The following is a 25,842-nucleotide window of genomic DNA, read 5'->3' as shown; positions in this document are numbered from 1 at the left end:
AAATATTTGACCATATTGAACACATAATTATCCATACAAATATTATAAACAGGAAAGTGTGTGTGTCTGTTTGTTTGTCCGTACTTCACGGAAAAACGGAGCAACGAATTGATTTTTTAAGGGCAGATAGTTGAAGGGATGGAGAGTGACATAGGTTACTTTTTGACTCTTCCTAACCATGCGCGGATCCAGGGGGAGGGTCATGGGGGTCATGACCCCCCCCCTGGAGCCTAAGTTGGCCATACAAATAGACCACGTGACCCCCCCCCCACCCCTGGGGCCCCGGGCCTTTACCACGTGACCCCCCCTGGGCACGAAGCTGGATCCGCGCTTGTTCCTAACCCCCCACTTCCCTAAAATGGGGGGTGGACGATTGTATGGAGCATTCCGCAATTTTCGAATTTAACGCGAGCGAAGCCGCGGGCAAATGCTAGTTTGACCATATTGAACACATAATTATCAAGTTATAAATCAGCAATTCCCGTCAACTTTGTACAATGCCACGTCAGCAAATTTTAATTGATCCTATTTTGTTACCAACATTTAGTAATATAATTCGACTTTCGTAAGATATATACAGGATAATTGTTATAATTAAGAAAATATAGATACTAGAGAACCTTAATGACGAAATAAAACTTAATAAAATCTCAATTCATCAACAAAATCTTGGTAACAAAATAGGAATTAATAAAAACAAATTTAACTTTTCCCTTAATTTTTGTACAAAGTTGACGGGAATTGCTGAAATATGGGCGCAAATGTCAAAATAAACAGACAAACAAAAGATAGCAGTCGATGCACTGTGACCTGTGACTACACATTTTACTATGACAGTAAGTCTTTATTTAAGCTCAAAAAATGGCTTCTCGAACAGGCGTTCTACGATCATAGGGAGCTATTCTCTGTTAGTTTGTAGGACAATTAAATAATAACAGTGTTATTTCATTGAATATGCCTAGTCTTAAGATTATGTATTTAAATTAATTCCTAATTTATAATATGTTGACTTGTAATTGAACACTACCAATAAAATGAATATGAATATGAATATGAATATTTACTTAATCCTCTTCTTCTCCATCTTATGGTTGACATAATGTACATTAATTATTTTTCTTAATATAACGAAACAAAAACTTCAGCAATAGCCCAATAAGAACGCCGAAAAAACAATTTCCTGTTCATTACTTATTTCCAAGCAATTTAGCCGTATTATGGGCCTAATACTTAAGGTTTAATTATTTTCTGCTCAATGTAAAGAAGATAATGCATTAAACGTAACATCTTCGCACATAATCTTCAATTTACATGTTAATGGCCTGATTTAATATGATAATGGAAAAGGCGCACAATTAGGGTTATGCTTTAAGAGGGAAGTGGAAGAGTTGCTCAATTATCTTCAGAGAAACGTAGTCCCCATTTTGCTCTTCGGATATTGAGAGTTGGAAATATTGAGGTACAATTTGTTTGAGAGGATGGATGTAGAGAGGATAGATGAGAGGAGAGTAACGAAAAAGTATATGAAAAAAGAGTGGAAGGGTCAATTAGAAGTGGAAGACCTAGGCGAATCTTTCTTCTTCAAATCGGGGAAATATTGCAAAAAGGCCAGGTCAGAAGTACTCGAAACCGACGAGCGTGTGTATGAGAAACGTTATGAAAGTGTGTGAAGCGAAAGTGGTTTGTCAGGATCGTAGTAAATAGAAATCCGTGATCTCTGCCTACCCCTCTGAGAAACAGGCGTGATTGTATGTATGTATGTAATTTGTTTGAGTTAGTTTTTCTGAGTAAATTAGTTTTTTTCCGAACTTTAGGACTATTACAGTCACTGAATTAAATATGATTAAACATGTTTTCCCCTCACTAGCTCGGAAACACGTGTTTTGTCCTTTAATACCAGCGGGTAAAAACGCATTTTATCCACTAGTGAGTAAAGTAATTTGACCTTGAATAAAGTCAAATTAACTGCTTTAAAATTGATAAAAGCAGGTGAATCTAGTAATAAAGATGATTTACCACCTGTGGAACTACTGGAAGCTGTGATAAACGCATTTTTTGCGTTGTAGTTTCCTCGCTGTAGTGAGGGGAAAAGTGTTGTGTTACACTCGGGTGCAAATGTATTTTACTTCTCGTGTGTTACAAAACTCGCAAGTTCAGGATTCTATTCTCGAACCACTCGCTTCGCTCGTGGTTCAACTATAGAATCCTTTCACTTGCTCGTTTTTCAATTCCACACTCGGCGTTAAAATACAACTTTGCCCCCTTGTATAACAAATAACTATTATTAAGCAAATAAAAAAGTACATCAGTTAAGAATTGGTCAGTAGCTTCTGTAGCTCAATTGGTTAAGAGCGGCCGCTCGTTCTGCGGTTGATGCGGGTTCGATTTACGCTGGAAGCGTAAATTTTTCAATTGTTTCCTTTAATATAAAAACTAAGTATCGTTTACTGAAAGTTTCTGCTTGTTAAAAAATAATTTCTGTTGCGTACCGAAATTATCTGTATGTTTTTCTAAACAAAGTTCCAAGAAGAAATCGTCAAAAGCACAAATAAGCGGAAGTACATAGAAAAATCACAAGTATAAAATAATATAATTTCCTATGTAACCGAATGGACTCTGATTCGTAGAATTAACGCAATCTTCGAACCAAAAGATTTTCTCGGAAGCAATAACTGTAATAGAATTATTGTGAAGATTGTATTTATAAGTCTGAAAATTATTCACATAGGTATATCTTTCTACAAATAAGATACTTAGTTAAAAACTAAGAATAAAACGTATCTCGGAAACATTAAAAAATGCTTGTTTAATACACAACTTTGATTAATACTCGATTGGGTGGCGACACTAATTAATACTTTTTTCTTTAATTAGTTTTTAAATTATTTATTAATAACACTTAAATAAAAATTCCATACAATAAATATCATAAACTAGGCAATTCGACCCATATAGTTTGATTGATATCTTTTAAAATATTCACACATATGTTTAAATGTGGGTCGAGAATTGTAACGAGTAAACAAATTACATTTTTTTTTTCAGGTTTGGCTCAGTTGGTAGTGACCCTGCCTGCTGAGCCGTGGTCCTGGGTTCGAATCCCGGTAAGGGCATTTATTTGTATGATGAGCACAGATATCTGTTCCTGAGTCATGGACGTTTTACTATGTATATAAGTATTCGTATTATTATGTATATCGTTGTTCTCAGACACAACCCACAATACAAGCCTTCTTGAGCTTACACGTGGGCCTCAGTCAATCTGTGTAAGAATATGTCCAATAAGGTAATCACTAAGGTAAGGTTAACCACTTTCGTTTTCCTCTATCTTTCGTCATCTTAGCACTCACTTCCTTTTTCTCATATTCTCTTTTACACTATCCATCTATTGTTTTTATTGTATGTGTTATACATACGCCAATAAGTTATTTTCCATAGATACAGTAGGTTATAGTTGTGGAAAACTATAGAACATTATTTTCCATTATATCAATAACCAGAGAGAAAAATGGGGATTACTTGTGTATGTAAAAACGGTCCTCCCCTTTCCACTTAATGTGTACAGGAAACATAAATAATGCAGAACATTGCAGTAACTTTAGGAGTATTATCTACAAAGATTTTAATAATTTTTAACCCCCGTAATTTTTAATACGTTTGACGTGTCTGTTTGTCTATCTGTCTGTGTGTGTGTCTGTCTGTGGCATCGTAGCTCCCGAACGAATGAACCGATTTAGATTTAGTTTTTTTTGTTTGAAGGCTGAGTTATTCGGGAGTGTTCTTAGCCAAGTTTCATGGAAATCGGTCCACTATGTCGCAGTCGGGGGTTTTTTCAAAATTTTAATTTTCTGGTTAGGTTATCTTAAAAAATGTTTTTATTAATTATTTCGAAAGACGAATATAAAAATAATAAACGGAAATAAATGCATTTATCTAATCAAAAAAAGTACGAACCTACAGTCTGGCTAATGAAAGTTGCTGTTTATTTCCAGATTTTATAAGGAATTTATAGAAAGGCGTACGCGATCTTACGGCCCAGCCACGACATTGGTCTAAGCGCGGCAGCGGCGAGCGGCAGCCATACGTGTGAATGAAAAGTCCCATCACTGTGTCTCGCTTCAATGTATGGCCGCCGCTCGCCGCTGTCGCGCTTAGACCAATGTCGTGGCTGAGCCGTTAGGGTGGTACTGCCGTCCTAATAGGAGTGGATGTATTTTTAACCGCCTTCCAAATGTCAAAGGAAGGGGTTATCAAGTCGTCTGTATTTTTTTTATTTTTTTTAATGTTTGTTCCTCGATATCTCCGTCGTTACTAGACCGATTTTGAAAATTTTTTTTTTGATTGAATGTATATGCATACAGATTGGTCCCATTTTTCTCAAAACCCAGTTCTGATGATGGGATCCTGGAGAAATCGAGGGAACTCCTCAAATCTGAAAGGCATACATATGGTGATTTTTGTGTTTTTAAAGGAACAGCATGCATTTACGTACGGAACAGTGACATTTGGTGCAGTGGAACTCCTGATGATGGTCAGAATGGAACTCCTCAAATCTGAACGGCACACTTATAGTGACTTTGGTATTTTTATAAGAACAGCATGCACTTACGTCCAGAACAGTAACATTTGGTGCAGTGGAACTGCTGATGAAGAGTGAGCCGCCCCTGGTTAGAGTTCCGTTCTGATAATCATTCTCATCTGTAAGTACTTCAGAATCATCCAGATTTCAAAATTGGTTCAGAAATGACGGAGATATCGAATAACAAACATTAAAAAATATACAGACGAATTGATAACATAATCCAACATTTGAAAGTATTTATCACCAGAACCCCAAAGGAAGGCGGTTTTTTTTTCTTAAAAATTATCCACGACAAGCTGTCAAGAATCATGACCGGCGCTTCTGCCCTAATTGTCTCATTGTGATATTTTTTGTGAGTTCTCATTTTAATGGTACTTAGAAAAAAACATGTTTAGTCACTTTAACATTTTGTGTTATCGCGACTTGAAAGAAACGATTACAGTTTTTCATGTAGAAACTTTAGGAACATTTACAGAAGGAGTTTGAACACTAAGTTGTGGGCGGTGGTTGTTTGTAGTTAAGGTGGCTCGCTTAGGTTACCCGAAGCTCAGGCTGCGTTAGATGGCGTTAATCTGCAAATTACCAGTCTTATTTTTTTTGTGGAGTCGTACAGGCATTTATATACTTTCAATTATGCTTCGCGAACATTTAATATTAAAATTGACGTATTACAACAAACATTCAACTTCTCATTGTAACGTTAATCCCCTTAATGTAGATAAATTTACTATTTTACACTATTTTTAAGTACCACTCACACATACAAACAGTGTTTTTGTATTCCTTCTAGTCGATAATTTCACGCGGCGACAGCTTGTTTAAATAGCCTTGCGGTAAATATGTGCCATCGCATGATTTGCATGGAAGTACTGGGTTCGAATCCAGGACTTTTTCTCTTTTTTTTTAATACTACGTCGGTGGCAAACAAGCATACGGTCCGCCTGATGGAAAGCGGTCACCGTAACCTATGGACGCCTGCAACTCAAAGAGTGTCGCATGCGCGTTGCCGCCCCATTAGAAACTTGTACACTCCCCTTTGCTGCGTGTGCACAGCAAAAGGAGTGTACAAGTTCAAAGGAGGGTTTGGGTTGCCGACGACTCAAAGGACAATAGACGGAACAAATTAGTTCCGTAAGTCCTCCCGTCGTCAGCACCCCACACCCTCGTTGAGCTCTGGCAGCCTTACTCACCGGCAGGAACACAACACTATGAGACACTATTTTGTGTTTTATTATTATACATAAATGTATATGTACTCGTACAGTAGTTACTGAGCGTTTTCCACAAAAAAGATTAAAAACCTATTTTCTTACATGGTAATAATTTTTGGGTTCGTCGAACTCAGAATTTCTAACATAATTATCCTAATCTGATATTTTTAAAAATTCCAAAAAAGTATAAGTACCTAGATAAATTTTAGTTTCTAAACTACGATTCGAATGTTTTTTTTTTTCTAATTGTTTATTTTCGATGGAGCAAGGGTATTCAAATCGCTTTTGAAATCTTAAATTAGTAAATGAAAATGCAATAGTTAACTGAGTAACGTAATGCTTTAAAAACTCAAGTGGACTTTTTTTATCTAAGGAGTAATTTCGATAAAATATTATATTTAGCGAGGGTATTAAAAGTTGTGTTTTATATCTCAACTTAATAAATAGAAAATCAAAATGACAATAAAAATATCAATAGGTTCTCTAAGATAAAATTGATACCTTCGGCTCTCCATTCTTGCTCGGTCAATAAAAAATACGAAATTTATATCCAAAAAAATACAAAAAGTTTATATAATCCTGGGAATCGAACGCACCTTCACGGCGTGACAGACGACTGTACACCAACGACGCCATTACATAACACGCTGTTCCCGACGAAATTGGGCTATACATGTATAATTATTTAAATATAAATAATAATGTGAAATCCATACTAATATTACAAATGGGAAAGGGTGTGTGTCTGTTTGTTTGTCCGTCTTTCACGGCAAAACCGGAGCGACGAATTGGCGTGATTTTTTAAGGGGATTTAGTTGAAGGGATGGAGAGTGACATAGGCTACTTTTTGTCTCTTTCTTACGCGAGCGAAGCCGCGGTCAAAAGCTAGTTTATTATAAATGGGAAAAGCTGGTTACTCTATAATCTGAAGTGGAAGAATTCGTTGTTTCACCAAAGATAATGTGTGTTTGTTTGTTTGTCCGTCTTTCACGGCCAAACGGAGCGACGGATTGACATGTTTTTTAAGTGGAGATAGTTGAAGGGATGGAGAGTGACATATGCTACTTTTGTCTCTTTCTAACGCAAGCGAAGCCGCGGGCAAAAGCTAGTACATCACGAGTAGCATGGTCGCGCGATAGACGATAAAATATCAGGCCGTCCCTGTCGCACTATTAGTAAGTGCGATTATAGGGACGGCCAGATGTTTTATCATTTATCGCGCGACCATAATTGCCTGCCTGGACCAGATTATATTGATGATAATTATTATTTGTAACCATTTAGTTAATATTGTCTTCAGTTACCGCGATAGTTAATCATGAAATAAAAACTATGAAAACGGATTAAATCGCGTATAATGAGTTTAAAATTCATCCCGATGTTTCAAACACTTTACAGCGTTCGTGGTCAACGGGTGACTGAGGAAAAATTACAATGTGCAAAAGCTACCCATATTCTTGTATATTTAGTTGTTGAAGAAAAACATTCACACAACAATAACATAGGTCAACCAGCTCAGTAAATGCAATACTTTACTAATACTATGCCCACACTATGACCTATGTATAATGTATTATACCAGACGTGTAATATTTTATTTTATCAACAAAGGCATAATAAAGGATTAAACTCAGTAATTCGCCTTTCGAGATTACACTGAGTTTACATGTAGTAGCACGAAGATAGTGCTGCCATCGTACACCATTTTAGAGCAACTATTAAAAAAATAACAATTTTTATTTATACCCTGTGGCGGGTACTTCATAATCTCATACACGTTTTGTGTCGCCGCCATCGTATACGTTTCTTCCGTGCTAAGTGTTTTAATTCGATTATTTGGCTATAATTCGCGTGTGTCATCATGGGAAAACGTAGATTTAGTGGTGATGAAGAATATTATGCACGGAAAATAAGAAAGTTGGAGCACAAAATGGAAAATTCGGCGGGAACGCCGAGAGGAGTCGTCGGATTCGGAGTGGAGTTCGGAGTCATCGGATGCTATCCAGTACGACGAGGAATTGGTAAACGAGCTGGCGGACCATCATGTTTCCGAGCAGGAGGTTCCGCGAACCGAAGGTACTACTTTGTTCTTTATGTTACTCGTGATTTTGTAGGTACGTGCATTAACGCATGTAAGATTGACCTTGAGGTCGCGCGCGCTCGCGCCCCCTAGCGGCCGGCCGGGAAACCTGTGGAGTCATGTCGTAGATTAGATACCTACCTACTTATTGTTCACTGCGTGCGTACTTTTTGTACAATGCTGTTACGTATGATGGATTGATGGTTCATGCAACGTATTTTTTGGTTCTACTTGTAAACATTAGTGGCTAAAAGTTGGGTCTGTAAGGCTACATACTAACCTAAAATATACTCCAGATCGATCTGTAAGGTTGTTTCGTTGTATATAGGTTTGCCACATCGATACACAGCCGCTAGTCCGTGAGACAGCTACTGATGATATCACATGTTTACCATAAGGTATCCAGATTACAAAATCGACTTACATAGTACCAAGTCAGTCATGAATGAGTTTGAAAGGCTGTTTTTAGACTTGCGTATGTGAGTTATTTTACTTAGACATTGTGTGTCGGCTTTTTTCAGGACCCCAAGAGGAAAACCAACCATCTCGAGTCATTGACCCTCAGCTGGAAATTACGCCAGAATTAGATCCCAGTATTTTGAATATTCTAGGGGACGAACCTGCTAAGGAAGAGGTGTTTAGCAAGGCTGTTCACAAGGATATTGCCAGCCGATGGTCCGATATACTGATAAATGGTTTAAAGGACGATGTCAAAAAGGAAATTATTTCATGTCACGATATCCCTGAGAATCTGACATTGCTGCAGAGTCCTATATTGAACCCTGAAATTAAAGCAGCGGTCAACGAAAATGCGCTGAAGAGAGATGTTATCTTATTAGAAAAACAGAGAAGTATGGCTTGCGTCTTGACATGTATAGCCGACTTAATGTCATCGAATTTAGAAAATTCTTCTGACACCGCAGAAAACAAAGGAAGTTTAAAGTTACTCAGCGACGCGGGCCGCTTGTTATGCCATGTACATTATGAAGAGAGTTTAGCTAGAAGGAACTTTTTACAAGCTTGTCTTAGCAAAGACGTCAAAGAAAATATAAAGGACCTGAAACGAGACAAATTCCTCTTTGGTACGGATCTTTCAGAGAAACTGAAATCTATGAAGGCGATAACGAAGACGGGCGCGGAGATGAGACCTGCCTCAACGAAACCGAAGCCTCAACCTAGAAGCAGACCGGCTGAGGCTGGACCTTCGAGGGCTTTAAACTGGCGGGGCCCGCCACCGCCGGCGCCTCGGCGCGCGTACGCGCGGACGAGCTCGACGGCTGGTGGGCGCAGGCAGCCGGCAGCGACGGCGACGCCGCGCAGCGCGCGCCGCGAGCCGCGGCCGCGCAGCAGCAGGCCGGCCACCAGTCGCCGCTAAGCAGCGAGTCACAGGTGGGTCAATTGCGATTTTGCTACCATAATTGGCAACGCATAACTAATGATCCGGTGGTTTTATCTTGGGTCAGAGGTTTGCGCTTGCCGGTCGACACTGACATCGTGCAATCACAAATACCAGTGAATAAACCACAATCCGCTCAGCATAAGTTAGAAATGAGTAATGAAATTACTAAACTCATAAATATAGGTGCTATTTGCGAGTGTGAACCGCGTGAGGGCCAATTCTTATCAAACATTTTTCTAATTAAGAAAAGTAATGGCCAAAATAGATTTATCCTTAATTTAAAGCAATTAAACAAGTTTATTCCTACTCCACACTTCAAAATTGAAGATTACAGGACTTTGACGCGTCTGTTATCTAAAGATGCTTATATGTGTAAGCTGGATCTTCAGAATGCTTATTTTTCAATAAGTATTCATGAAGACTACAGAAAATACTTGCGATTTCAATGGTTAGGACGTTTATATGAATTTCAAGTACTCTGTTTTGGCTTAAATTTAGCGCCATATGTATTCACAAAACTTATGCGACCGGTTGTGGAATATTTGCGGAAACAGGGGTTATTTTCTGTTATTTACTTAGACGACATATGTCTTTTCGGTTCCAGTCCTTACGAATGCAACCAAAATTTCAAACAAACCAAAGACTTATTAGAATCGCTGGGCTTTGTAATAAACTTAGAAAAGAGTAACGGTATACCTAGTCGAACCATTACTTTCCTAGGTTTGGTATTTGACTCTAAGGCCCTAACAATTAGTATTCCGAAAGATAAAAAAATTAAAATAAAGCATGAGTTAATTCGGTTCTCAAACATGAAAAGATGCAAAGTTCGGGATTTTGCTCATTTAGTTGGTTTGCTAGTATCTGTATGCCCAGCCGTTCAATACGGGTGGGTTTATACAAAAATGTTCGAACGACAAAAATACCTTTGCCTAAAAGATAATGATGATTATAATCAATTCATGTCAATACCGAATTATCTCAGTAGCGATTTTAATTGGTGGTTACGTAATATTGATAAGTGTAACAATCCAATACGGTCAGGCGTTTATCGGCTAGAGATTTTTTCAGACGCATCTCGTACGGGCTGGGGTATTAGTTGCTTGGATCAGACAGCGAGTGGCCAGTGGTCAAAAGAAGAGTTAAATGAGCATATTAATTTTTTGGAACTGATAGCTGCATTTTTTGGTTTAAAAATATTTGCCAGTAAATTCACGGATTGCGAGATCCTTTTGCGTATTGATAACACTACGGCCATTGCATACATAAACCGATTCGGCGGCATTCAATTTCCGCATCTAAATGCACTAAGCCGTAGGATTTGGCAGTGGTGCGAGGAAAGACGCATATATATATTTGCATCTTACATAAGTACCACTGAGAATTTGATTGCTGATGCCGAATCTCGCAGAGTTCATGCAGATGTTGAGTGGGAGCTCGCTGATGAGGCCTATAACCTGATTTGTGAGACATTTAGACGACCAGAAATTGATTTATTCGCAAGTCGTCTAAATAAAAAATGTGTGAAATTTGTATCATGGCATAGAGACCCAGAAGCATTCAAAGTTGATGCTTTTACATTACCTTGGAATAATTTCTTCTTCTATGCTTTTCCTCCATTTTCTATGATACTCAAAGTACTTCAGAAAATCGTAAATAATAAAGCGGAGGGTATTGTGGTTGTACCTTTATGGCCCACACAACCTTGGTTTCCACTTTTCAAGAAACTACAAATTTCAAATAGCTTGGTATTTCCTCCAGAAGCTAATTTATTGCATTCGCCTTACAGGGCCGAACACAAGCTTCAGCGGAACCTTACCCTGGTGGCCGCTGTCTTATCCGGACGGCGTTCCTGAAGCAGGGCGCTCCGCTGGAAGCCGTGGACGTGATGCTGGCCTCGCTTACGGACAATACTATTAGTCAGTATGAACCATGTATTAAAAAATGGTTTTATTATTGCCAAGAAATTAACATCAATATTTATGATGCATCAGTTAGGGATGTAATGGGGTTTTTAGTGAACCTTTATAATCAAGATAATAAATACGGTTCCATTAATTCAGCAAAATCAGCAATAAGTCTTATAGTAGGTTCTGAAATTATGAACGATTTAAAGATAAAACGATTCATGAAGGGGGTGTATAAATTGAGAACTCCCCTTCCGAGGTACAATTCTACTTGGAATCCAGCTGTAGTTTTAGATTTTCTAAGTGATCAATATCCGAACGAAAGCTTGCCGTTTGATTTGTTATCTAAAAAGTTAGCTACATTACTAGCTTTGACCACTGCGCACCGTGTGCAGACTCTCTCTTTGATTCGAGTGTCTAATATACAAAAATATGAGAGTGAGAAATTTGTGATTAAGATCTCAGATAAGATTAAAACTTCTTCGATTGGCAGATCACAACCTTTGTTGATTCTTCCTTATTTTGACGAAAGGCCATCTATTTGTCCGGCTAGAACATTAGAACAATATCTAAAAGCTACTGCTGATATAAGGCAAGATAATTGTGAATTCTTATTCGTAAGCTTAAAAAAACCATATAAAAATGTATGTTCACAATCAGTGAGTCGCTGGATTAAGGCCACACTGCAGGAGAGCGGGATCGACACTTCAGTATTCAGCTCTCACAGCACTAGACATGCCTCTACGTCTGCAGCCAATAAGCTTGGCGTAAGCATAGATATTATAAAAAGAACCGCGGGATGGACAGGTAACTCGGCATCCTTCGCCAAATTTTATAACAGGGAAGTATTACCTGATACATCAGAGTCTTTTGCCCGGTCTCTTTGCAGTATGACCTCCAAATAATTTTGTATTAGGTTTTAACTCGTAACTTGTTGATTATTGATAACCTAAGATAATTGTAAGGTAAACGGTTTGTTAAAACTGAAATATAGTAATATGTGATTTTCAAACATTGTTTATTTCAGTTCAGCCTGCTTACCTAAATATTTCGTGATGCTCTAAACATCTACATGTAAACTCAGTGTAATCTCGAAAGGCGAATTACTGAGTTTAATAGAAAATCAAACGAACTTACCTGTAAGTGACGTTCGATGATTATTAAACGAGGTAATTCGCCTGAGAGATACACACCCACCGGACCCTACACAGAACGAGTTCTGTAGTTGCCCCGTGTCCTCACGAAATATAATCATGTATGAGCTGACGATGGGCTCCGGGTACCAAAAGTGTATGAGATTATGAAGTACCCGCCACAGGGTATAAATAAAAATTGTTATTTTTTTAATAGTTGCTCTAAAATGGTGTACGATGGCAGCACTATCTTCGTGCTACTACATGTAAACTCAGTGTAATCTCTCAGGCGAATTACCTCGTTTAATAATCATCGAACGTCACTTACAGGTAAGTTCGTTTGATTTTCTATTGTATTGTATTTTTGTATAAAAATAAAAAATAGGAAAGCAATATAGTAATAGTCAAATATTCCATTAAAAAAATAAAAAATACTTAATAAATCCATAAAAGTTCAAATGATACAAAAAAACTTCGGACTCGAACCCACGATCTTCTGCATCATAGTCGGTCGTTTGACCGAGACGCCATTTCGATTTACATTAGCAGTGTCGAAATACACGATATGTATCTTTGTTGACAAAATGCGTCATTATTTCTGAGTCTGCTTGAGTTAACTAAACCAATATCTTTAAATAATTACTTGTCAAGAGCCAAATGTCACTGATGACAATGTCAACTAAAAATGCGCGAAATATGACGGCTCTGTGTCTGTACACAAAATTTGGCACGCACATTTACGTAAAATTAATAAAAAATTCACAAGGATTTGTCCATGATTTCTGTATGAAACAATGTATTTCATTCACTACCGCGACGACGAATAATGTATAGTAGATGTATGCGCATATTTTTATTTAGTTGTAGTATGCGGTGACTAAATAAATGGTAGATGTTTTTTGTATGGAAAGCGAGCCACCTTAAGCACTGTTGTTGTTTAGACCGGGACTTAATTTAGCAAGTTCCTTAGCTGACAAACCTACTACAATGTAAAAAAACCCTGGAATTGAGACATATATAAATCATCCTATGCGCATATTACATGTGTATAGTACAGTCACCGGCATAAATAAGTGATGATTTCTGTACCTTGTAATATTACCGTCTTGTTTGAAATAACATACGAAATTTTCAAACGATTAAAAGCGACAAAGTACAGAAATCACCAGTTCTTTATGCCGGTGACTGTACCTACAGTCACCCGCAATAATATGTTGAACATTAAAGCGAGCAAAAGTATAAATTAAAGTATAAATTATCTTAAGTAGTGATCATATTTATTTGTACATTTTGTACTCGTATATCCTTACCAATCCTCATTAATTATTAATTAATAGTATAAATGGGAAAGTGTGACTGTGTGTCTGTTTGTTTGTCCGCCTTTCACGGCAAAACGGAGCTACAAATTGACGTGATTCTTGAAGTGGAGATATTTGAAGGGATGGAGAGTGACATAGTCTACTTTTTGTCTCTTTTTTACCCCCCCCCCCCCACGTCCCTAAAATGGGGGGGGGTAGAAGTTTGTATGGCGAAAGCTAGTAGAGCTATAAAGTTGTGTCACATATTTTTGCATCTTAAGAGAGTAAACATAAAACACAATTCCAGATGACTGTACTACAATATGGATTTTATTACACAATAAAATACCATAAATTACTTATAATATGTGAACTTTGTTAGGGCAATAACTGTTGACGGAGTTCGTCTGGACGTTGAATTACATCAACCGAAAACAACACATGAAAATGGTATGGCAATTTATAGGTATTGAAAAATTAACAGATTTTTTTTAAATTAAACAATTCAAGACATTCTTCTAATCCGTTCAGGTTTTGTTATTACCTATGATTATAAGTACTAGTAGTATATCACTACATAGTATAAAACAAAGTCGCTTTCTCTGTCCCTATGTCCCTATGTATGCTTAAATCTTTAAAACTACGCAACGGATTTTGATGCGGTTTTTTTAATAGATAGAGTGATTGTAGAGGAAGGTTTACATGTAGGTATAGTACCCGTGTGAAGCCGGTGCGGGTCGCTAGTTATGAGATAAACAATAAAAAATAGTGACTGCAGTTGCTAACTTAATACAACTTCCATATCACTTATAAGTTTTTAGGAAGTTTCCCAAACATTATATGATGTATGGGAAAAATAACTTAAATCCCAAGAGGGCTAAAAGTTCACTAAGTAAGATCAAACAAAGATCGAAAAGGTTCGTGTTGGTGAAATAAATTCAATGATATAGAGCTAAGACGTAGATGGAACTATTTTTTTTATTTCATTTCTTTATTTGCTTTAATAAGATACTAGTATCATACAAAATTGTATACAGTAAAATAAACTTAGCCTGATAAATCATGCATAACATTCAAAATGAAATCAAGGATATCTTAAATTGACAAAAGGGTGATAACTGTCCTAACTAACCTAAAGATATCACATTTATAGCTTTAAATTTTAAGAACTATATAATTATATTTCATTAAATGATTAAATGATACGAGCAGTAATTTAAGTAGTAATTAGTCATATAATTTAGCAAAATACTCATCAAGACTGTAAAATGGTCTCGTAGCCAAATTACTTTTAAGGTTCTTTGAGAATACTCGCAGGTCTTCAGATTCTTTAATTTCATCTGGTAGATGGTTAAATACTTTAATTAGGTACTTTATGAGATAAGTATAAAACTCTTTTAGTAGGTATCTCATTTATCTCTTATATAATTCGCGCTTAATTATTTCACCACCCCATTTCGTCCCATGAGTATCGTAAAAGTCAACTGGCCATTTCGTTGTCAAAACCAGTGTTCAGTGACTCCCTAGATATATTGACCTTTAGACACATTGTCCCCATGGACATTTTGACACTTGGACTTAGTGCCCTGACAGGCAAGCATGGTCGCGCGATAAATGATAAAACATGAGGCCGTCCCTATCGAACTTATAAAAGAGTGATTTCCGAAAAGTTCGTACATTTGGATCACGTCTCCGATTTTGATAAAAAATGTTAGGCTGATAGAGTCCATGATGCTGAGCAAGATCCAGTAGGTTTCCTAAAATGTTCCAGGTAGTTTGTATGAAACTTTCCTTTTTTGTTACCAAAAATGTATAGAAATCTGGTAACAAAAAAGGAAGGTTTCATACAAACTACCTGGAAAAATTTGGGAAACCTAGTGGATCTTGCTCAGCATCGTGGACTCTATCAGCCTACCAATTTTTATCAAAATCGGACACGTGATCCTAATGTTCAAACTTTTCGGGAATTCCTGAAATAGTGCGATAGGGACGGCCTGACGTTTTATCATTTATCGTTTTATATTAATACTTGCCTGCCTGGAAGGATAGTAAGTAATCGTTGTGCACCGAACATTTTTTCCATACAACGAATGGTGTTTATCCTGTAAAATAAATAAAAACAGAAAAAAGGCTGTTAGAACTAAACAAGCCGATAATATTGGCATCTTTCCCATCTGGAGTAGAAACCTAATTATCTGGATATAGGGCCTGGCCGCCCGAGTAGCACGCCCTCTGGGCTCTGGGGCAATTAAAAAAGCATGTCTTTTTTATTTTTATTATGAAAATCGAACGTTATCTGACCATCTGAAATATCGCAAAAAGGCCAGCCGGCGGCGTAGCGTAGCCGAATGGCAATCGACGACGCCAGACGCTGACAGAAATGCAGTCTGGCTCTGTCGCGGCAATGCTACGAAACAGATATTATCGTGAGCGTTTGTGCATTTGGCTATCATCGACCGTACGTCACGGTCTTTAATTGATGATACACTTCTAGCTCATTTTATACTGGAAATGTCATAGTTAAGCATAGTTAAGCTATGTGTGATATAAGTGTTTTTTCATCACACCCGCACTTTAAATGTGCTGTTGCACGCAAGCGGAGCGTGAGTTATAGAAAAATCGTTCTCCCAAGGGAATAGTGAAATTTCTTTTACCGTACTTAACTTTTTTACATCTATTTACATATTTTTTACATTGCGAGTGTGATGAATAACATTGTGTGTAACTCGGGGAGTATGAATATTATAAGCTCGAGTCTTTAAATCGCTCCGGCAAGCCGTCGCGATTTAACTTACGCCGTGTCTTGCGTGGGCGACGGTCGCGCGACCGTCGCCGTCGCGTCTCATACTCCCATATCGATAAAGTTTGATTTCGTATGCATCGCATCGCCGTCGCGCGACCATCGCGCGACCGTCGCCCACGCAAGTCACGGCGTTACTATCGCTAGTAATATTCAACTTCCTCCCCTTGTTGCACAATGTACTTTTTTACGCACTAGTGCGAGAAGTGGTTCATTATATGCCAGGTCGAAACTTCGGAGGGCCATCTGTACTGAAAAACGCGTACGATACACGTGCGAAAAGGAAATTCGTAACTCGTGTCGATTTAAAACACTCCCTTCGGTCGTGTTTTAATTTATCGCCACTCGATTCGAACTTCCTTTATGTCGCATTTGTATCGTAATGTACTATTGTGTGATAAATAAATTTGAAACGTAAGCAATAGGTATGTAGGTAGATGGATTTATCTAATCATTTGTAGCATCATATGTTGGGAAGATGTCTGTTAAAGATTAACTTCGTATTTTTCTGGTCTAAGATACAGTTGACGGGTTTTTATCAGTCAGTCATATCAAGTCACAATAAAATGCTACCGATGTACCTATTTTGGGATTCGATAGTCACCAAAGAGGATCGAGTATTATAGAGAGTTACTGTCAAAGTAAAATGTGTAATCACGGTCTCGACACAGGCTTAAAACTTTTGAACCTCAGTTTTGACAATTTGGCCCATATTCTTAGCTTGATATGTGTTAAAATGTCAAATATTAATATTAGCGCCATCTAGCCGAGCGTTCCCGAAAGGTATAACGCCATTTTGGCCACCATACCTTTTTCGAGATAGTGACAGAGGTAGGCTTATATTTCAATATATATATTATTTATACCAAGCGCTGGTGGCCTAGCGGTGAGAGCGTGCGACTTTCAATGCGAAGGTTGCGGGTTCGAACCCATGGGTTCTGCAGGCTCGTAGGTACCAATGAGATTTTCGGAACTTATGTGTGAAATGTTATTTGATGTTTGCCAGTCGCTTTTCGGTGAAGGAAAACGTCGTGAGGATATCGGACTAATAACAATAAGGCCTAGTTACCCTTTGGGTTGGAAGGTCAGATGGCAGTCGCTTTCGTAAAACTAGTGTCTACGCCAAATCTTGGGATTAGTTGTCGCAGCGGACCCCAGACTCCCATGAGCCGTGGCAAATGCCGGGATAACGCAAGGACGATGATGAGATATTATTTATGAATTGAAAAAGATTGAATTATTTACATACACAAACTCATCCTGCAACTATTTCCATACTGGGTAACGGGGAAGACGTCTGCCTACATACCTACTACATAATATTGCTCTAATTTCAGAGCCGCTCTTGGCCAATGAGGTGTTGAAAGAAAACCAAATTGTGATACAGCAGTGACAGGTATTCAGCAGTTCAGCACATCGTCCACGCCACAATGGAACCTGTATGCCACAGTCGACTTCTACGACACTCACTGGCGGAGCGGGGTGGCTAGCCGAATGGCACAATCGCTCACGAAACGCTCACGAAACGAAGCGCTAGTAGATATCTATCTCTATCGCGCTTGCGTATTGGCGCGACAGAGCCAGCGGCGTATCGCTTTCGTTTGGCGTCGGAGAAATGCCATTCGGCTACGGGGCCGGGAGTGGTTAAATTCTAAACCCACGGGCTATATTTCATGCTACTCATTATTTGGGCATTTTTTTTACGTGATTTTTACTCAGAATCGCGAGGTCTTTCGATCCTGATAGGAGAAAAAAAATATCCCGAGATTTCCATACATTTTTCAAACCTTCCATTCCGTTACAGCCATTCAAATTGTATGAAACAATGGTAACGGAATGAGGAAAAAACCTTGGGACACTTTTTTTCTCTTCTTAGGATTGAAAGAGCTCGCGGTTCTGAGTGGGAACCACATAAAAATTCCAAAATCCAAAAAAAAGAGGGGTGGACAACTTTGAAAAAAAATGGCCCATTTACGTAAAAGTGACCAAATTGGTGATCGAAATGCGTATAAAATTAAAAATACAGCCATTAACACTGTCGCACTAATATATGTATGTAGAAGAGTGAGAGAGAGGCACAAAGGTGTTCGCTTTCGAAGCAATAGCGATTGCGACCTTGGTTAGGCCGGCTGGGTTCACGATCGACAGATTCCATGTTTATTTTAGGGCCTCCCCGAAAGCGACAGAGAGTTTTACGTATATGTCTACCTATTACATAATATATGTTTACGAGTAGCTGGAGGATGTAAAGATTTTGTAAAATTTGTTTCCCAACAAGCCCGGATATCCGCGCCTGCCGCTGCGCTGAGCCGCGGTCCTGGGTTCGATTCCCGGTAAGGGCATTTATTTGTGTGATGAGCACAGATAATTGTTCCTGAGTCATGGATGTTTTGTATGTATATAAGTATGTATTTATCTATTTAAGTATGTATTTCGTCGCTTAGCACCCATAGTACAAGCTTTGCTTAGTTTGGGGCTAAGTTGATCTGTGTAAGGTGTCCCAAATATTTATATTTATTTATTTATATAAAAAAACTGGTAGGTATTTAAAAACCGGCCAAGAGCCTGTCGGGCCACGCTCAGTGTAGGGTTCCGTAGTTTTCCGTATTTTTTTCAAAAACTACTGAACCTATCAAGTTCAAAAGAATTTTCCTAGAACGTCTTTATAAAGTTCTACTTTTGTGAATTTTTTCATATTTTTTAAACATGTGGTTCAAAAGTTAGAGGGGGGGGACGCACTTTTTTTTCCTTTAGGAGCGATTATTTCCGAAAATATTAATATTATGAAAAAACGATCTTAGTAAATTCCCTTATTCATTTTTAAATACCTATCCAACAATATATCACACGTTGGGGTTGGAATGAAAAAAAATATCAGCCCCCACTTTAGTAAATATCCTGTACATTTAAGATGGAAAGTTATGCTGGAAAAAATTTAGCTGACGGAAGATTGATTTCCTTTCATGTGGTTTCAAATACACGCATTAAGTGACCAACAATTATTTAAAGTAAAATATATCTATTTAATAAAAAAAATATTTTTATTTTTAGCTGTTATTTAATAGCATCCGAGACACAGAGAACCTCCTATAGAGTGGCAGTCTTGTATATTTGGTTCGCGATACGAGTCACCAGTGTTTGGGGTGCGAGGAGCGGGCGGGGAATGTGTTAAGTGCGCTGTGATTGGCCGTTTCAAGGACGGCGGGCAGTCGCGCCAGATGAAATAGCAGGGGGAAATTAGCTAAAATTACGGCATAATTAATGGAAGGTTTTTTTAAATTGAAATATGTACCTTATAGACCGAAGTTATTTTTCATCAACCCTCCCCACTCCTCCCTCCTCTGCGTCACCCCTCTACCCTCCCTTAAAGTGCCGAAAATGCGGTTTTTCTCGATTTCTGACAAAACTGTTGAAGATACAGAAAAAGCGCGTAGGAACGAAGTAATCCTTAATAAATTTACTACAAATCATTCATTAACACTTTGGTTCTAGCACTTATAGTTTACGCGTGATCCGTCACGAAAGTTGGTCCTTTGCTGCAATCTTCTTTAGTGAATGTTAAGTTTTCGCCCAAAATGCATACGAAATAGTCGAAATTTGTTTGATATAACTAAAATATTGTAACTCATGACTAAAATAAAATTAAGGGGGAAAAATCACTACCATGGGTGGAATTTCCAATATGTCTTGGAATTCCAGTAACTATTTAAGACGTAATATTTTCACGGTAGTAGTCGCTAGGAGTACCATTGATCTATATAGTGTATCTATGACTGGGGATGAGCTTTTGGTAGCTGTTGGTAGAGCCCTGGAGTATCAATCCAGTAGCCGTGAGTTCAAGTCCCACCCATGGTAGTGATTTTTCCCCCTGAAATTAATTTTCAGTTTATAATATTTTAGTAATATCAAACAGATTTCGTAAGCAATTTGGGAGAAAACTTAACATTCACTAAAGAAAATTGCAGTAAAGGACCAACTTTCGTGATGGATCACGCGAAACCTATAAGTGCTAGAACCAAAGTGTCAATGAACGATTTGTAGTAAATTTATCAAGGATTACTTTTTTCCTACACGCTTTTTCTGTATCTACAACGGTTTTGTCAGAAATCGCGAAAAACCGCATTTTCGGCTATTTAAGGGGGGAAGAGGGGTGACGCAGAGGGGGAGGGATGGGGAGGGTTGATGAAAAATAACTTCGGCCTGTAATGTACATATCCCAATCAAAAAAAATCTTCCATTAATTATGCCAACATTTTCATACATAACTTTCCAGAAGCAACGGACTAAAAAGGGACAGAAGTATGACTGTCCCTCTACTGACGCATAAGTGGCCAATGTAAGTTGACCTATGCCGGCTCTGAATAAATTATAAATATGACTTATTTGTGGAATGTAATGCCGTCTGTTTTTAAATTTGAGCTTCTTATTACCTTTCCACACCATTTCACACTACAGGTGGACATCTTTAAGGCATCAAAATACCCTTTTCCAATTTTTTTGTGCGAAAAACACGCGCTGCTTTCGGGTCTGTTACTTGGTCGATACTGATCGGGCACGGCGAGCGCCCGCGCTTATATCAGTGCAAATACTAGGAAGGCTGGCGACCGCGAGTCGTCTTGTAATAGATGTCTATAGGGGTTGGTCTGTGATCCGAGAAAAAAGATATATTTCTATACTCTGTAAGTTTGGGTACATAAAATAAACTATACATTTTCGGGTAGTTATAAAATAATTATGTATTACGATTCATGAATACAAACAACCCTTTGACACCTGACACACAGACACAGGCGAGACACAAAGGCTTAACAAAAAGGGTAAGGAACCCGGACAAACAATGTAAGGGCAAACATAATTAATAGCTAGGTATAAAATTAATTAATTATAAATATTCGCTTTTAAGTGTACAGTAATTAATTAGTACATCACGATTAGAGATGGGCCGAATATTCGGTAAATATTCGGTATTCGGCATATTCGGCAAGTTTTTCAATTTTCGTATTTGGCCGAATAGTTCAGTTATATTGCCGAATATTTACCGAATAAACAAAGTAAATAAATAGCGTAAGTTGTTTCGTAATTCATCGGATAATGACATCCTATTTCATAATTCTAAGGAACCACCAAAGGAAGTTCAAAATCCGTTTAAATATAAGTACCGGTCTACAATAATTATGTAAAAAAAGGTAAAAATAACGTAGCTAAAGAAACAAAAACCAATATTTTCTTATGCACTAAATTATAGGAACATTAAGAGCCTTGATACCCATTACCAATCATTGCAAAGTTTTTAAGTCTAAGCCAGGATTAAAATATGGCGGAACCGAATATTCAACCGAATGTTCGGTTCGGTAACAGCTGAACCAAATGTTCGGCCGAATATTCGCATTCGGCCCATCTCTAATCACGATAAAAGTCCGGAAATGAGAAAATTTGATACGAGAGGCGATAAATTAACATACCGGAACGAGGGTATCGGTAAATCGACTCGGTTTTTTTTGTCTTCGCACGTGTATCGTTAAGGTACGGCGTTTTACAGCACAAAGTACTTTGCGCACTTGTGCGGGAAATCCGCTAAGTAGTTTAATTATTATAATAATGTAAACAAATAATTTGGACATTTTCGGGTACTTAGTGAAAACATTTAGTTTTTTAAAATTAAATGGCTTCAGTCCATTATTCGGACTATTTCGCCATTGTCAAGGTGATATGAGCTACTACTAATTAGTGATTTTGGTACGGTAAGTACAACAGTGTACGGTGAGTTGGCACTTGTAAATTGATAGCTAGATTTTACAAGAGCACGTGGACTACCGGCCGTTGACGACAAAAAAGAGGCTAAACTAGTTTCGATATTAATTTTTCATCAGCTTCTCACTACAACATTAGTTTACTGCATAATAAGCTATCCATATTACACTTTAAGCAACATTAATGAGCAAAAGAAAAATAAATTGAAATAAATAAAAATAAATCTCATACTGGCTTTATAATCTTGTGCACCAAACTATATCTGTTTTGCCCAATGGTTGACTGGTAGAGAATGCCTTAAGGCGTTAAGTCCGCTATTTGTACTTTTTATTGATAATTTGTGCAGTAAAGTTTAAATAAATAAATAAATTATTCACGACACGAGACCGCTAAGATGGCGCTCGAACCGGAAGTCCTAGTTACAACATTTATCGGTTAACCAACCAAACGATGTCTTATTTTGTCGTGTACTGTTTTCATTTACCTTCAACTGGCATTACCTTTTGAGGGTAGATTTTTTTTTACATTATTTTCTCAAACATGGTATGAAATATTGATGTTATGTGCTTTATAATTGGCCGCGAAGTATGACGTTTGAGGCCTAGGTCGGCAAAGTCCTCTTTTTTAGGGTTCCGTAGTCAACTAGGAACCCTTATAGTTTCGCCATGTCTGTCTGTCCGTCCGTCCGTCCGTCCGTCCGTCCGTCCCTCCGTCCGTCCGCGGATAATCTCAGTAACCGTTAGCACTAGAAAGCTGAAATTTGGTACCAATATGTATATTAATCACGCCAACAAAGTGCAAAAATAAAAAATGGAAAAAAATGTTTTATTAGGGTACCCCCCCTACATGTAAAGTGGGGGCAGATATTTTTTTTCATTCTAACCCCAACGTGTGATATATTGTTGGATAGGTATTTAAAAATGAATAAGGGTTTACTAACATCGTTTTTTGATAATATTAATATTTTCGGAAATAATCGCTCCTAAAGGAAAAAAAAGTGCGTCCCCCCCACCTCTAACTTTTGAACCATATGTTTAAAAAATATGAAAAAAATCACAAAAGTAGAACTTTATAAAGACTTTCTAGGAAAATTGTTTTGAACTTGATAGGTTCAGTAGTTTTTGAGAAAAATACGGAAAACTACGGAACCCTACACTGAGCGTGGCCCGACACGCTCTTGGCCGGTTTTTTTAATTTCCAGTCACTGATATTTGTGCAATGTCACAATTTCGTTATCTTTCAACCCATTTTTGCCAAGAGTGGCACTGAAACTTGAGTAGTTCATGTGCTCTGCCTACCCCTTTATGGGATATAGGCGTGATTGTATGTATGTATGATATTTGTGACATAACCTAGGTATTTGGCAATTTAAAAAAAAACTATAAGGGGCTTTACAGACGCGCCAACTGCAACTGGAACAAGGCCTCGGAAATATTTGATTTTTGGTGCGTTTTGTTAATTTTTTTTTTCCTTTTTTTCATTTTCTGTTTTTTATTGTTCTGTGCCGTCATTGAATGAAATCTGTATGTCTTCGGCTGGCAACCCCTTTTGTCCCAGCCTCTGTAGTAATGTACTATTAACTACCAAAAAGTACTGACTATCGTAGGCTCTTTCCCTGAACGGTTTTTATTTTTAATTCGCTAGATTTAAAACTCAACCAGCGTACTTCTTGAAGGATACAAATGAGAAAGACGACTTTTTGCTGAGAGAAAAGAATGAAGTCAAAATTAATTGGATCATTTAGGCAAGCTTTTATTAAACTCTTGTGTCAAGTAGCAGGAGCTTGAAAATTACTTATCATGAAATGAAATAAAATTTAATTAATCCTAATGAAGATTATAATTCTAGCACGTCTTGACTAACAATCATCCAAAAATGTCACGTCTCTCGATCATAACATAATATTTATTAAACATGTAAAATCGGGTAACTCACGTCAAAGATCGCTCGATGTGTTTCGCTCCGTAACGAGGAGCATTTTCATTGAGCACGAGCGATCTTGTCTTGTCAAGCGATCTTCGACAATTTTACGTGAGTCACCCAATTTTACATGTTTAATATGTCATGACATATTAAACATGTAAAATTGGGTGTTTTAATAATTAAAGTCATAACATTTAATTGTCACAGCCTGAAGTTCAACATCATTGTCCTTATTGTGTTAAGAATAATAGTTAAAAAAAAATGAAAAATATTTATTACCACTACATTTCTACGTGATTAACTTTAGTACCCGCACTAGGCAAGCCTGTATCGCGGGGACCAAAAACATAAGTTGTAACAAGTTGAGTTGTAACCGGTTGACAAGTTTACTTAATGTTAGGTTAATAGTGATTTTCTCACATCATCTAGACTCTATGTTTCGTAGTTATATAAAGCAGAACATAGAAACCTGTGTAATATTTAGTACCCCACCTAATTGCCCCGCCTGTTGTATACCACCTGAAAAGTAGACCTCAAAAATCAATTTGGGATAGTACCAAACTGAATTTATGTAGCAACGGAAATTCGTTTCCTTTTCCTCGATTAAATTTAAGAAATAAAATAGGAGCTTAAAAATAAGCTCAAGCTCTTTTATATATATTCATTACCTTCACTTATTGAAAGTATATAATAGTTATTTATAAAGGCCTACAATATTATTTTAGTAGAGTCTAAAGTTCAATTACGTTGCTGATTTTAGTTTGCAAATTAAATAAATTTCAGCTATTTAATGTGCTAATTATTTTCTTCTTAGAAATAAATAATCTTCTTAAAAAATATAATACCAAGATACCTCAGTAGTAAATTATATTAGCAAAAAACTAATTAGGGTAAAACAACCACAGTATTGCCATTGCTAATTAGAGATTGTCGTGATAAAACAAAAGCTTTCTTTACCAGTGTTTGTTTTCTTTCTCATTTAAAACAAATATATACTTTGCACGCTCATTTTCAACTTAGGATCTTTTATATATTTGTTAATAAACTGACAAAAGTCTTAATGGACAAAACCTAATAGTTTTCAAACACAACGTTTCATGAAATGGGGACCTTCTTTCAAAGCTACATAACATAGGGAAACAGGAAAAACTACTAGTCCACATTCATTTTATAGGCAGACATTTTTGCCTTAAACACGAATAGTAAAATAATCCTTAGATTTTTGACATGATTATTGATAATGTTTTCTAAACGACTGAAACTCTGATTCCTATATGCTTCGAAAACACAAAAAATAAGCTTTTTACTATTATAAAAAAACAATAGATCATACCAATATAAATCCAGGCACGGTAAAACAATGTCACTAAACACAACACTTTGTGAATTCACGCTTTCAACCGTTCCCGAACTTTTGCAAACGCGAATTGCGAACCGAAAATAGCAGCGCCAGCGTCCGACCCCAAGCGCGCTCAGAGACGAACTGAAAACAAAACAATGCCAACAATTCACCGCCCGAATTTCACAAAACTTTTTTTTTTTCAAAGCGAGTGGGCATTAAAACGGTATGCCACTCAGCTCGCTTAACACATCTGCCAATCGAGGAAAATCCGACACGCCGTTCGCCGATATCTATACCGATATGATAAGATAGTCGCTATTGAATTAAATTAAATAAGTTAATATAGTTCGTGATAATCTTTTATTACTTTTTATCAATATTGGAGTGGATATAAAATTGCTAAATTAGACGTCGTGATT

General features: G+C 37.4%; 2 protein-coding genes across 2 annotated transcripts in view; one reads left to right on the top strand and one right to left on the bottom strand.

Annotated features, from left to right (window-relative positions):
• LOC125226211 (atrial natriuretic peptide receptor 1-like) overlaps positions 1-25,606 on the bottom strand; it is a 499,228-nt gene extending 473,622 nt beyond the window's left edge. Inside the window, exon 1 of the mRNA XM_048130138.1 lies at positions 25,415-25,606. The gene's annotated coding sequence lies outside the window, so the exon portion shown is untranslated. The remainder of the gene's footprint in view (positions 1-25,414) is intronic.
• LOC125226243 lies at positions 8,433-12,297 on the top strand. Its single transcript, XM_048130166.1, has 2 exons — positions 8,433-9,262; positions 11,059-12,297. The coding sequence occupies exon 1, from the start codon at positions 8,727-8,729 to the stop codon at positions 9,246-9,248; it is 522 nt and encodes a 173-aa protein (XP_047986123.1). The 5' UTR covers positions 8,433-8,726; the 3' UTR covers positions 9,249-9,262; positions 11,059-12,297.
• Positions 25,607-25,842: the final 236 nt, after the last annotated feature.

The sequence above is a fragment of the Leguminivora glycinivorella genome, chromosome 1 (assembly GCF_023078275.1).
Source record: "Leguminivora glycinivorella isolate SPB_JAAS2020 chromosome 1, LegGlyc_1.1, whole genome shotgun sequence".
NCBI classification, from domain to species: Eukaryota; Metazoa; Arthropoda; class Insecta; order Lepidoptera; family Tortricidae; genus Leguminivora; species Leguminivora glycinivorella.
The sequence above is the reverse complement of the archived record's forward strand: the minus strand, read 5'-3'. Positions and strand labels throughout refer to the sequence as shown.

What these genes read in the sequence shown, in the direction of transcription:
- LOC125226243 (XM_048130166.1), top strand. Translation starts at nt 8,727, where the DNA reads ATGGCTTGCGTCTTGACATGTATAGCCGACTTAATGTCATCGAATTTA.